At 38.5% G+C, this 14828-nt stretch overlaps 1 protein-coding gene and 1 pseudogene across 2 annotated transcripts in view; one reads left to right on the top strand and one right to left on the bottom strand.

The window, feature by feature from the left end:
- Window positions 1-304: 304 nt before the first annotated feature.
- The window catches only part of LOC308423374, a 223387-nt pseudogene continuing 208863 nt past the window's right edge, over window positions 305-14828 (top strand). Inside the window, exon 1 of the transcript in view lies at window positions 305-897. The product of the transcript in view is annotated as an uncharacterized misc_RNA (transcript). The remainder of the gene's footprint in view (window positions 898-14828) is intronic.
- The window catches only part of LOC308423708 (uncharacterized protein), a gene marked incomplete at its 5' end in the record, with an annotated part of 32641 nt that continues 23373 nt past the window's right edge, over window positions 5561-14828 (bottom strand). Inside the window, one exon of the mRNA XM_080920510.1 lies at window positions 5561-5592. Within this exon, the coding sequence (XP_080776636.1) occupies window positions 5587-5592 (6 nt within the window). The 3' untranslated portion in view covers window positions 5561-5586. The remainder of the gene's footprint in view (window positions 5593-14828) is intronic.

Here is a 14828-nt window from a genome sequence, read left to right as displayed (position 1 = left end):
TTGATTGTTTTCCTCCATTGTAAGCTTGGATATCATCTTCTATGAAAGCTAGCCCTCGGGGAAGCTTTTTGGTCAGTTACAGCTCAAACCATCTGAGTACTATGTCCGAAGAATGTGTTATCTTCAGAAACAGTGGCTTGGCCATTTTGCCTGAATGTGCATGCTAGTGGGATTGGAGTGCACTGGCTGTTGTAGCCGTCGTCTTCTTTCCCTACAACCCCAGTCCAAACAGCGCGGTGACTAGGCCGTCGGCCCTCGAATCGAGACATATCTCTCATTTAGCTCTCGGGAGCACTTGGCCAACATGAGTGATGTAGAGGGGAACAACCTCGAGGGCAGAGAGTCTCGCTCTCAGTCAAAATCTCCAACTGGAACTCCTGCTCGTGTAAAATCAGAGAGCAGGTCAGGATCCATCAGGGGTTTCCAAACATTCTGAATCCCATTCTCGATCAAGATCAAAATCCAGGTCAAGGTCAAGGAGGCATTCTCATAGACGCTACACTCGATCCAGGTCGCACTCTCATAGGAGACGATCTCGAAGTAGGTCAGCCGGAATCACTCTCCAATGTCTAACCACAGAAGGCACACTGGCAGCAGGTCAAACCCAGATCCTAACACTTGCCTGGGAGTATTTGGCCTCAGTTTGTGAAGCGATTTCTCGATATGGACCTCTGAGTGGTGTTAATGTTGTTTCTGATCAGCAAACTGGGAGGTCAGGTGGATTTGCTTTTGTGTATTTTGAGAGGGTAGTGGACCCTGAGGAGACTATGAAAAAAGCAAATGGGATGGAGCTGGTTGGCAGAAGAATTCGTGTGGATTATTCTATCCCCAAGAGAGCACACACACCTATGCCATGCATTTACATGGGCAGACCAATTCATAGTGGTGGTGGAGGTGGTGGAGACATGTTGTATTTGAATTTACATGTTAAACCTTAAAAATTTAAAGTGTGATCTTTATGTTAAATTTTCAGAGACTTAAGTATTACCTTAATCACTGAAAGACAACCTTTATTTATTACCTAGAACAATTGTATAACTTAGAAATTTGGTATTATGACATTGGTTACGTGGGTTATTGTATAGGATCTTAAAATACATGTGGGGAAGAGTAATTTCAAATAAAAGTTAATCTAGAAAAAAAGAAATAGGGGCTTACTTTAATCATTTTGGGGGTAACCAGTACTAACAGCAATGGGCTATATTGTTTGGGGGAATCTCATGAACTCCCCTGTCCAAATCTCAAAGGAGATTTCTAATATTGAGTATTAAGTTTCTTATTAGATAGTTCATGTCTCTCAAGGGAAGTATTATCACCTACTATTACCCCCCCCCCCGTGTGTGTGTGTGTGTGTGTGTGTGTGTGTGTGTTATGTAATTTTTGGCAAATATAAAGTGATTCCTTAGGACGTTATCAAGCATCATTTGTGTTTTTCATTTTGTCCTTCTTCTCTATTGTCTCTCCTCTTCTCCCTTAATTAAACCCCCTCTTCATTTCTCTTTTTTCTTTCTCATATCACATGGATTCTGCTTTCATAGTCCTAAGGGTTGAACCTGAGTCCTTGTGCATGGTAAGTAAGTATTCAATTACAGAGATACACCCTCAGACCTCAATTCCCAGTATTTTTAAAGTTTCTATCATGAATAGATTCTGAATTTTGCCAAATCTTTTGCAACTGGAATAGAAGTAATAAAATAATGTGTTTAAATAAATTTCTCAAAAGATAAAAATGGGAAAAGTTGCTGAAAGTCTCAAAACTTACAGAAATGGATGTTACAAATAACATTGTATCTTTTTTTTGTCTTTTAAATTAAAAGTATCTGTCTCCCAAGATGTTCCACAAGTTATAAAGGTCTGTTGGTAAATTCTATCAAACATATGCTCCATACATTTAAGTCATAGTTACATAAACAGCAAAACCGGAACATTAGTGTGCACTGTTACCTGGCAGTTAAGTGCATGGTTGTGACCAGGTTTCTTTCAGTGTGTTAGCTTTATATCTCCTGCTTTCTGGTCTCTGTTCCACATACATTTGGTATAATTCTTTTATCTGGATTCACGGTATAAGGCCCATGTAGATCATGTCTTCCCTTGGACTGCAGGAGACATGGTCCCGATAGTTGAGATCTTGCTTCTCCCTTCTGCCAAGCAACAGCTGGGAAGAAGAACTACACTGTATTTCAGCTTCAAACTTCCATTTACAAAACAGGTAAATTAGGAGTTGTGAAACTCAGGAGAGGAAGACAAAGGCATCGACAAGTGCTGGGGTGTGTCAGAGGAGATGGAAAATTGACACAGATAATCTAACTTCATGATAATTTTCAATTATACATTAATATTCTCTTTCTCTTTACTATCATTTTATTTATTACTTCCCCTCATAGGTCTTATGGCTTTGAAAAGAAATACCTAAGAACTGTTTCAGTAAATAAAATTTAAGAATCTCTCACACAAATATTTGCCAAATATTATCTGTTCTGTGTCAGAACTTAAACAAAAGGAAATGTACCTATGTCCTAGTGGAGTCTAAGGACTCAAAGCGTATTCAGAAAGAGACACTTTTCCTGAGTAATCTGGATATATCTCACTATTATTTATTTCTAGTAATTTGAATATCTGAGACTTAGAGAATAAATAAATAACTAGAGTTCAGAATTAGCAAGAAAATTAGGCATTTGAGCCTGTGCCTGATGCACTTAAATATCATGCAGTTATTACTTTGCTATGTTACTGCAACAAGAAATGGCTTACCTTATCCTCACTATTTTTGAGTTCTCCCTAGCTGAATTCATTTATATTTTATCATGATTGACAATGCTGTATTAGACAAAACATGTAGACTGTTTATTTTTGCACAAACAATTTTGGACTTGGTGCTTTTATTAGAACACATTTCAATTTCTACTAGATTTTCTAAATTAGGCTGCTGAAAATCTTAAACATATTTCTCCCAATTTACAGATTGGAAATAAGTCTGTTTTTAATACAAAGTTTCACCTTGACTTTACTTAGGAAGTTGACTGGTTGACTGTCTCTGCAGACATTTTTGCACTGGCTAATTGAGGAATTTGCTGTTGTTATTGTTTATTTGTTTGTTGGTTGGTTCGGTTGTTTGATGCTTGGCATATGAGAAAGAGTACGCATACTTGCTTTTAAAAAGACAGTTATTAACACCACGAGAAGAACACCTACCTGCATGTTTTTTGTCAGGTCACAAAGATAAAAGCCATGTTTTAAATGTTATGGCTTTCTTCTATTTTGTCTAGCAGATGCTACTATCTGCAGAGAATGTCAGCAGTTTCTATATACATGAATCATGTTCAGATTCTGGATTGAAAATTATGATGCCCCTAAATATGGCCTAGTTCTGTATTTCCTGTCTCCCTTTCTTTCTATTACCCCTTCCTTGCTTGCTCCGACCACAGGAAAAATGTGTACATATACCACTATCCAGCTTCTCTGGCTTCAATCACTCTTCTGAGTATCCCTTGTTAGAGACCTTGGGAAGCCTGCAAACTGCCTCTGTCCCATGGGAAAATATTTATTTTTTTATTCCCACTTCAGAGAATACCTATTGCATTTTCATCCTCTACCCACTGAGCGTTATCGAAGTTCTATCATAGCAGAAGTTTGAGGCTGCCCAATCCTCCAGAATTCCGGACACTTCACTCCATGGTAGCTTAGGCCAGGCACTGAAAAAGTACTGAACTCACAACTGATTGAACACAGACAAGACATGAAACCCCCAGTCAAAGCCCCACTGGATGTTATGCCAACAGGGCAGGGAAGAGCAGCCCTCATTCTCCATTTACCATTGAGGTTATCACTCTCTGAGTCCTGTGTGCTCTGTGTTCTAATGTACCTTAAAGCACTGATATAATTATCAGTTTTGGTTCCCTAATTTAAGATGACACCCTCAAGGTATTTTCATTACTTTTAAAATCCTTCTTAATCATTTTTTAATACCCATCAGAAGCTTGAAATTGAAATGTTCTAACTCAACTGCCCTGATTTTCCTGTATTGCCCTTGCTAGTGAGTCTTCTCCTCAGATCTTCATTGTAACTGAGCTGGTCATTTCCTTCAAATGTCATTCTTATAAATCAATAACATGGATTTATTAAATCAATAACACGGGTTCTAAAATAAGCTCAAAGAGTAAAAGTCAAGAGCAGTTTCATATTTCAAAATTAAAGACAATGTTTTATATTTAAGACAAATCAATGTAACTGACCCCAAAAAAAGACTCCCCTAATATTTGTTTCAATTGCACAAAATGCCCATATCTACAGGAATGGACCACACCTTCACTACCATGTGATCTCTGCCTTGGCCAGGTGACCTTGGAGTTGGGAGCAGAGCTGTTTCTCACTTCCCATACATCTTTCCTTCTGCCTCAAAAAGACTCTCTCCTGCCTTGGCTCTATATGAATATCCTTCTTCAAAACACTCTTCTCTATTAGTCTTCTGAGAGTCCAGGTGGGGTGTCCCTATTTCTTTCTGATTCCTGAGTACTGTGAATGAAAGCCCCTTTCAGTTATCATTTCAATGGGCAAAAGTGAGGGAGAGTGAAAAGCCTATCTGTCTCATGATGGAAATAGCAAAAGCAGAGAGTAGAGCTAGTGCAGCTCAAGATCTGGGAAGTTGTCCTTCACCTTTAGGTCCTGTGTGTTGTGAGTGCCATATCTTGCATGCCCTGCTAACCTAACAGCCACTCAACAGCCCCAAAACACAAGGTTCTATAAAGTAACAGGGGCTGACTGGACTGGGTCCATTTCTGTTACACTATCACTCCACATATGGGAGAGGCTCTGTGGTCCACAGCATCTGAGCTCATGCCGAAGTCCCAGATGCTAATTCTGATTTCAAATGTGCGTTTGATTAAAGAAGTCTCCAAATTGCACCATACAGGGTAAATGAGGAAGAAATGATTCCTCGTGTCCTGAATACATCTATGTGAAAAATTATGTAGTTTAACAATGCAATCTGACCCACAAAGAAATCAGGTTTGCTCCCGCCAGTGAGAGCCCCTGCTTATTTCCAGGTTCCATTTCCCAAGAAAATGACTTCTTACCGTATAAATATATTCCTAATAAATTTTTTATGTGCTTTATATTTTTAGTTCAATTTTATTGTACAATGAAACTTGAGTTTTCAGATCAAAGGGGATTAGAAAATTTTAAGCAAATTATTAGCCTCATTCAACATTTAGGACAAATTGGATAATTATACACAGGTCTAGAAGAAACTTAAGACATTTGTTAAAGATGGTTTGCTTCCGTGTCTTTTATAATATTCCTTCCCTGCTAAAAATTTGTTTCCCATCGCAGTGTGGTGTTACTTGTGCCTCAGGGTCGTCAGTGACTGACAGCTTTAAGAACTTCTTGAGCAATGAAAATGTTAAGCAATGACATTTTTAAGTGATTCCTGCTCAATTCTGAGCATCTGTAATCTTCTTCTGTTGGCTTTGCGCATATCTGTTTACCACTGAGTCTTTTTCACAAGCTCCAGGAAATGAGGTGAGCGTAGATGTTCATCAGTCGAAGAGTGGATGATGGAAGTGTGATACAAACACAATAGAATTTTATTCAGCTCTAAAGAGAAGCAAAATTATGAAAATTTTAAGGAAATTGATGCACTGGAAAACATTACATTGAGCAAGCTAACCCCAGGCTCAGAAAAAAAAAATCAGACCTTGTTTTTTCCCTTTCTTATGTAGATCTTAGCATCTAATTTCTAAATATGAGCATCCAGGTGGGAGGAGATCTGTGTACAAGCCAGGATACTAGAGACGCACTGATGGAAAAAGGTAAACATTAAGTAAGGGAGAGGGGAAGAGAATAGAACCAAATAGAAGGGGAGAAACTTGGAGCTCAAAGAACAAAATAGAGAAGGGAAGAGGATTGAAAGATATGGAAAAGGGGAGAACCAGAAAATGGAATATCTAGGAAGATCTCACATGGAAATTTATGCTGTAAGCTAATGTAAAAATACAACAAAGTTATAAAAATGTTGAATAATTCAATCATGCTTTCACTGATGTATACAGTATATTTACTATTATACATACATATACTTATGTATTTTAGATCAAGAAATGTGTATATACTACACATGCACATATATGAGACAACAATACTCCCATGACATCACCAAACACTAACAAACTTAAAAAGCCAGAGCTAGGAATGGCCTCTTTCTTTTGGAGTTGTAGGCTAGAGAAGTCTCATGGACCCACAGACTTTATAGGCTATTTGTTCAGCTTAAGAACTCAAGAGCACCATTTTGGAGCATATATGTTAAACAAAAAGGCAACCAACAGAATGGGAAAAGATCTTTACCAACACCACATCAGATAGAGGCCTAATATCCAAGGTATACAAGGAACTCAAAAAGCTAGACACCAGAGAATCAAATAACCCTATTAAAAAATGGGGTACAGAACTAAACAAAACATTCTCAGTTGAGGAACACCGAATGGCCGAGAAACATCTGAGGAAGTGCTCCACATCCTTAGCCATCAGGGAAATGCAAATCAAAACAACCCTGAGATTCCACCTCACACCAGTCAGAATGGCCAAGATCCAAAACTCAGATGACAGCAGATGCTGGCGAGGCTGCGGAGAAAGAGGAACACTTCTCCACTGTTGGTGGGGTTGCAAACTAATACAACCACTCTGGAAATCAGTCTGGCGATACCTCAGAAAATTGGATATAGTACTACCTGAAGACCCAGCTATTCCACTTCTGGGCATATACCCCAGAGACACTTTAGTACACAACAAAGATATATGCACCACAATGTTCATAGCAGCTCTATTTATAATAGCCAGAAGCTGGAAAGAACCCAGATGTTCTTCAGAAGATGAATGGATACAAAAATTGTGGTACATTTACACAATGGAATACTACTCAGCCACCAGAAACTATGACTTAACCAAATTCTTAAGAAAATGGCTGCATCTAGAGAATATCATCCTGAGTGAGATAACCCAGTCACAAAAGAACAGACATAATATGCAGTCACTGATATTGGGATGCTAACCCCAGAGGCTTGCACTACCCCAGAAACAACTCACAGACTGTATGAAGTCCAAGAAATAAAGAAAACAAAAAAAAAATATATTTACAAAACAAGAAGACTTTGACTATTTCCATGTTGCGTTTTGTTTTGCATGTACTTTACACTCATTGTAACTATTAGGTTTTCAATGCATACTGTCAAGCCCTTGAAAAAATCAAGTACTGACTAAAAATATATATTTACAGAGTTGTATGTAAAAATTATTTTAATATCTGAAAAAACAGTACTGACAAAAATGTATAATTTTAAGCAAAAAATGTTTAAAATCTGTACATTTATCTTTGTTTTGTAAAATAAAGTCATTTAAAAAAAAAAGAATCAGCTTGTGTGGCTAGTGGAATTGCATGAAAAACTGTTGATGTTGGTGTATTATCTCCCTCAGTCGGAGGAAATGTTTTCATCAAGTGAGGCAGAGTTCTTGCTTTGTTTAGCATGTGCTTGTGACACTATTAAACATTCAGATGTACATTCAAAAAAAAAAAAAAAAAAAGAACTCAAGAGCAGGACTGTATCGATGAGGATATTATATATGCAAATTATAGAACAGGATGACATTTAACTGAGGGCCAATGGGTTTCACCCTTACAGGCTAGAATGGATCTAGGCAGGTGCTGAATGATAAAACAATCATCAGTCATTTTTGGCCATGAACCCTAAGAGCTACAGTAACAACTGCTTTGGAAAGACATACTCATCAATGCAATAATAGCAGTATCATGGGAGTAATCAACCACTTTCTGATTTAATTTAAGTTCTGTTCCATGGGGTGTATTCAATACCTGATACCATAGTTGGTTCAGAACTATATGAATAGACAAATCATAGGCTCTCTGGAGATTCTACTAGTATTCCAATACTACATGTAAATAACATTAAACTAACTACTAATGGATCAAAAGAGAATTTATTTACAGTAGATAATGATTGACAAAGAAAGCCAAAACTTGTCACAATACAGAGAATAAGGCATTGCAGAATGCTCAACCATAAATAGAACAAATGCACTGTGACTCTCTCTCAAGTATCAGCGTTCATTGCAGAAGAGGTGGCAGAAAGAGTGAAATAAAGCCAGAGGCAGTGGATGACCACAAGGAAACTTTGTCTTCTGGACACACATCAGGGCAGCTATTCAGATAAACTCACTGTAGTTGAGATGGCATGCATAATATTTGTTCCTATCCATGCCAGATCGAACTCTAGCAAGGGAAATTGGAATTGGGCACCAAGTCCCACATGTAGCCAAAAAGCCATTGGAAATATTAGCTGCTGAGTAGGGGAGTCAATCTTTTCTAAAGGTGTAGTCACTAGTAAGTCAGCCATGATTCAGTGGAAGACCATATATCCATGGACATATGAGCAGCATGAATTTGTTTTAATTTCTTTAAGACAGAAATTTGAGTAGGTAGAACAGAGATAGAGGATCTGGGAAGAATTTGGGGAGAAGGATAAAATGATAAAAACACATTGTATAAAATTCTCGAGGCTGGAGAGACAGACTAACGGTTAAGAGCATTGACTGCTCTTGTAGAGGTTCTGAGTTCACAGAAACCACATGGTGGCTCACAACCATCTTTAATGTGATCTGATACCCTCTGAACGCATCTGCAGTGTACCCATATATATAGAATAAATATTTTTTTAATAAATGGGTGCAAAACATTCAAAAAGCTCATAAAATATTTGCCTTAATTTATCAGATACTTTGGGTTTTATTGTTGTTGTTTTGCTTAGTTAAAATCTTTGAACTCTATCTCATTAGCCATGAGATAAAGTTATTAACAAAATGAGGAGAGGGCAGAAAAGAATTTAGATTTGAAAAACACATTTCTCCCATCTCTAATCTCTATTCTACCTCCTGATTTTCTTTTCAGGTTTCTTTTAGACTTGGCCAAGTTTTATTGCCCACGTGGACTCAAGTAATGCTTCAACTTGAGCACTTCAGTAGCTAGGACTTAGACACGTCCACTGTACCTGGCTAGGGTCCTTTAAGTCATCACTCGTTGGACATGCAAATCTTATACATCACCTGGTCCGCTGGCCACGTTATCCACAGACCTAGCACTGTGAGCCATCACAGAGATAGGAAGTAAGACGATGACAAGGATGGAGGGGCCTGGACTTTATCATCTCTTGACTTAGCCGGATGCATACTGGTACATTTTATAAGAAATACAGTTGAAGAATTTCAATTTGTTTTCAAGGGTAAAGTAATGTTGCATATTTAAACAACCTCCTTTGGGTCTCATTTAATTTTCAGACTGTCTCCTCTGAGAAGACTTAAAAGTGCCTGGCTTCCTTCTTTCCATCATTACACTGTCGCCGTGTTATTTTTAATGTCGAGTGTCCTCGGGCTCTTTTGAGAACGCTAATTTCTCTGGACATCTGAACAACTTCAGAGTTAATTTTCTCTTACACAGAACCATCCTGTCAATTAGCTAATTCTTCAAAGGAAGCATGCCCCATCACCGGGGTCTCAAAGTACGAGAGTGGGCAGTGCCAGGGTCCCTAAAACTATGGATTGTAAATCGGGAGATTGGTCCTCTTCACAACTGAAGGCAGCCACGCCCACTTCAGACGGTCACCCACCCATCCTTCCCAGGGTTCTTCCTGGCATCTTGTTTGTGCTTTCAACTGCAAAAGCGAAGGCATGCTGTTTTGCTATTAGTTTTTAAACCATTTAAATTTGTTCTGTGAGAATTTCATATTTGTGTACTATGTATTTCAATCACATCCATTCCTCATACTCCTCCAACACCTCCAAGATCCTTCAAGACCCCTCCCAAACTCATGCCTTCCTGTTTTTGTTTTTGTAACCCTCTGAGTCCCATGTATGCTGTTTATACACATAAGAGTGTGGAGCTGAGCATGGTAAACCTCACAGGGTCCCTATCCTTCCAAAACACAAAAGACAAACAACCAAAAACCAAAAACACCCTCTTTTTTCCTCACCCAGCACCCACTAACTCTTGATAGGTCCTCACCCCATCCCAGAATGCTGACCAGATTAATCTTGTCCAGTAACGATACCTGCTGTTGCTTTGTGTAGGCGGTGGTTCCGTGATGTCCAGAAGAGACTAGTTTTTTCTTGTACCTGTGGCTCATGCAATCTTTTTTTTTTTTTTTCCTGTTTTGCAATGTTCCCTGATGCAGGTGAGTTCTATAATGCAGTTATCTCAATTATGGTTAAACATCCCACAGACATTGGTCCTCTGCAGCTTGACCAGCTGTGCTTCTCTGGAGTAACTGTCACCGCTGTGTAAGAGCCTTGTGGGGACTAAGAACTGAGATAGTCTATGGACGAAGAGATAAGTGTTTGGAAGGCAGTTAGCAAAATAAGAAAAGTTCATTCACCACTAAGGTCTTTGAAGTTCTCAATCAGAGATTTGCAGCAGAGGGCATGTTTCATCCTGTGGGTTCAGCCTTAAATCGGATCTGAAGGCAGCTGGTTACACCTATGTCTTTCATCCACTGTTGAACCCATAAGCACAATGTGCCTGGCTACACATTGCTATAGCTCACAGGCTTCCCCATTGGTTTAGACTGTTAGTGACTGTTCTTCATAACCTGCATCACACCTATCAATATTGTGAAAACTAACAAGCAGGAAAGAAGCATCTAGATCAAAAGCAATTCGATTTCTCTAAGTCCTACCTGGAGAAGGTAGAAAGGGGGCACTAGGGCCAAGCAGAAAGTTTTAAAGACAGAATGGTAGAGCATAGGCCATACAAAGTCGGAAAGGGGAATACTCGGGGATATTAAGTGGAGAGGTGATAGGAGGGTAAGAAAACAGGTAGAAAGGAGAAAATTAATACTAAGTCTGTGTGAAAAGTGAAAAACTATATGGAAAGATACTAATTTATAAACTTTCATATATATATATATATACACACATACACATATATATATATGTATATATATTATGTGTGTAAGAGAACTCTTAAAAATTGTGATAAGGATGCTCACCAAAATTGATAGCTTCTGGCAGGATTGTAATGAGGAAAATCTCAGTTTTCTTTAAGGGGCTGCCCACAGGGAGTTTCACCCTGCTCAGTGAGCATTGACGATGGAAATTGTACTTGCTTGTTTGTTTGTTTGTTTGTTTCTTCTTTTTCTTTCTTTCTTTTTTTTTGGAGGGGGGCGGTCTGGAGAGAAGCTGGGCTGGTCACAAGGGTTAGGGGATGGGCCTGAGAAGACTGGGAAGTGTGGTATGGATACACAATGTGAAATTCCTAAATAATCAATAAAAATAATACGTTGGAAAAAGTAAAAAAAAAAAAAGTGAAATTCAGAGCAACTGTTTAGAAGATGAATATGCTGATATAATAGTCACTTCAGAAGATAATTGATGGTAAGGAAATTTGGAATGTGAATTATAGAAATCCAATCAAGCAAAGACAACCCATAAATTCATTTTGGGCCCAATGCTTTGTGCCTCCCTTTGTTTCTGGGCTCAATTGATGGGACTATTTTAGTTGAGTCCATGGTGGTAAAGGTCACAAAACAAGATAAAAAATATGACAACTTCGGTTCAGACATTGGAGAAATTATTACAACAGCCTTGGGTTAAACAGGCAAAAATAATAATTTTAATAAAAAGTACCTTATTCATGAGTAACCAGACAAAAATTCTACTATTAATGAACAATATTCACTGTGAACTGTTTGTGTATTCAATAGCAGGCAATGGAGCAAGTCCTGATGTTACAACTTGCTTTCACGACATAGAAAATTCAAGCCAGACTGTTCAAGTTCCCTTCCTGTTGCTAGTGTATATGGTGTCATAAGTACATAGTGCTGTGACAGCTCAAACAGGCTGCTGGGTCAGAAAAGTCACAGCCCTGTGCAGATGTGAATCCTATCAGCCACAATACCAACCTGCAAGCAAGATGTGCCCACTAGGGGAAGTGTGTGCCAGCACACAAGGAAAGCCTGCACATCAGTCGGGGCCATCCCTCATGGCAGCTGTATAAAACATTCTATATACAGATTTCAAATTGAATATAATGACGAGAGGAAAAACAGAGACAAATTGACTCCAAGTGTTAAATTAAAAAGTCTGTGAAGGACCTGCAGACCATGTGTAGCCTTACACTTTCTGGTAAATATATACCTATATTTTATAAACTCAAAATTGAGTTTTTGCCCAACATGATTAATTAAAATGGAAGAAATCTTTAATATTAAAAACTTCTTAAGTAGTTGGCTTCTGTGGATTATTGACTACTGAGATGAAGTGTAACTACTGTAGAAGATTTAATTTGCAAGAATATTTGAAGATATATTTTTATTTACAAAACTAAATTTTGTAGTATGTTTCAATTAATAAGAAATTAAAGTACCTTACCAATCCATTAATAATTAAACAAGATCTCTGCAATTTTGTTACAATATCCACTTGTTGAAACATGCCTATAGTCTCTCTTGTTTGTTGTTTGTTTTCATTTTTGATTTTGTATTACTTTTATTTTTTACAGTCCAGTCCTTGAACCCTTCAGGTCTGCCCTCCCACAGCTCTTTATCCTATTTCTCCTTCCCCAAGTCTCCAAGAGGATGTCCCACCCTCTGCTGGCCCTCCCCCACTCTCTGGGGTTGCCATTTCACAGTCAAAAACTCTGACCCAAAATTATACCTTTCTAAAAGAACAGCAAAAACAAAAATGGAGAAGAGACTGAGGGAATGGTAGTCCAGTAACCAGCCTAACTAGGGATCCATCCCTAGGGGAGGCTCCAAAGCCTGACACTGTAATCTTTTTAAGAGTGTCTTTTTGTTAGAATACATTGTGACAATACTTTGTTCTACTTTTACTACAAATCCCAGGGCAATGTACCTCTCTGGGAGCTCACTTGCCAGCATGCTCAAGGACTGCCTTTCATCACTAGTATCCTCTTCTCACACAATTACAAAAATATAATGTCTTCTTTCCTATGATTGATTTTGATGTTAATTTGTCACCAATTAAAACAACTTGAGTAGAGAACCTCTCCTGAAGAAGTGCCCTGATTGTCTCGACTGATATAGAAGAAGCACACTCAGATATGGGTGGCACCTTCTTGCAACAAGCCCGGACAACAAGCCCAGACTACAGAGGGCATAGCAGAAGACCTTTGCGTCTACCTTTTGCTAGTTGGTCTTCCCTATTGCCCCTGGGTTGATTTACACTGTAGCTATTGTTGCTGCTGCTGCTGCTTGGACTGCTGCTGTTGATCAAGATGACGATGAAGATAAGATAAAAATTATTATAACGGTTCCTACACTGATGTCAGGTTCAGCACTTGTGAGCTTTCATTCTAGACTAAGGCACCTGAGGCTCTCTGAAACCATCTTAGTATTCTGTCTGCTACCTGATTGGGACTGCTAAATTGTTCAGCCTCTAGTATCTGTGTTCTAACCTCTCAATTGTGAACCTGCTGTTGTTAATGTTTTAAAGCTGAACTAATAATGTGTGTGTGCATCCATGCGTGTGTGTATTCATCCCTTGGTAAGCTTAGATTTTTTTTTTAAATCTATTTTTATTAAGGGTGCTTAAGGTCTAAATGAGGATACCTCAATCCCATTTGGAAGGTAAAAGAAGGCAATCAAAAGAGGGGGAGAGTGGGAGGGATCTGGGTGGGAAAGACAACAGGAAGGGGAAGAGAAAAACATAATCAGGCGTTGGAGGATTAAAAAATAAGGGTTTTTAAACACTTCCACTGCCTTCTAGCTCACTGTCCAAAAGTAGTGACAAAATGATGGTTGATAGAACCAAGGGATGTAGACCTGCTTCAAAGAAATTTTGGGGGTAATTCCAATCTCCATTTGTCAAGACACCAGCACTCCAGTTCCATAGAGTCAGGATACCAAACATGCGTCAGCAGCAGTATCATGATCCAGCAGAAACAGCCGTGCCCTCACCAAATTGGCATGCGTAGTCAACTAGAATCAGCTGAGACCCTAGGGGAAGTTCCTTGCTGTGCCTCTCTCAAGGATGTGAAGATCAGCAAAGACACAAGACCAAGGAAGCCTTGTAAGGCTGGTTATGCAAGCTTCCTGTCACTGTCCTTTGAGTCCTATTTATACTCTCCCTAAACGTCTCAGGGCCTCTCACGGGTCTTGCCTCCACAAACATCACATGAGTCTGCATCACATGACTCAACTAGAAACTTCCACTTCAGGTCTGTTTCTCTTGAGAACTCTAATACATGATGCTTCCACATGTGAAAAAGTCATACAAAATGAGTATGATCAATGATCCCTGGTCATTAAGCTGTACAAACTGGAAATAAAGATGTTTAGAGTACCTAATACTATTGAAGGAGATTTTCAAATCAACAGATGTAGAGGTGGAATCACAGAAGCCCAAGAGGAGAAAGTGAGAGGGTAACTCACCCAGATGATCAAGTTTCCTAAACTACTAAATTTGGAGATAATGAAATACATTAAATGCTAAAAGAAAGTTACAACAGTTTCCCAGTAAAATGATAATGACTGCAAGATGATACAAACAAGCTATGGATCCAATCCAAGATGTGCAAAAAGTCAGTATCCTAGAAGAAAAAATTTTAAAGCAATTGAGAAAGTCAGCAATATGAATAAAATAGTAACTCAGAAGGAACAAAAGCAACGAAATTAAAATTCTGAAAAAAAAGTGAAAACAGATGTTGAAAATAAAAAAAAAATAACTTAATTAAATTTAGAAAAACATATTGGAAAATAACATCAATAGACTTGACCAAGCAGAGAAAAGAATACCAGGGATGGAGGTTAAAG

This window comes from Micromys minutus (genome assembly GCF_963924665.1).
Source record: "Micromys minutus genome assembly, chromosome: 8".
In the NCBI taxonomy this organism is placed as follows: domain Eukaryota; kingdom Metazoa; phylum Chordata; class Mammalia; order Rodentia; family Muridae; genus Micromys; species Micromys minutus.
The sequence above is the reverse complement of the archived record's forward strand: the minus strand, read 5'-3'. Positions and strand labels throughout refer to the sequence as shown.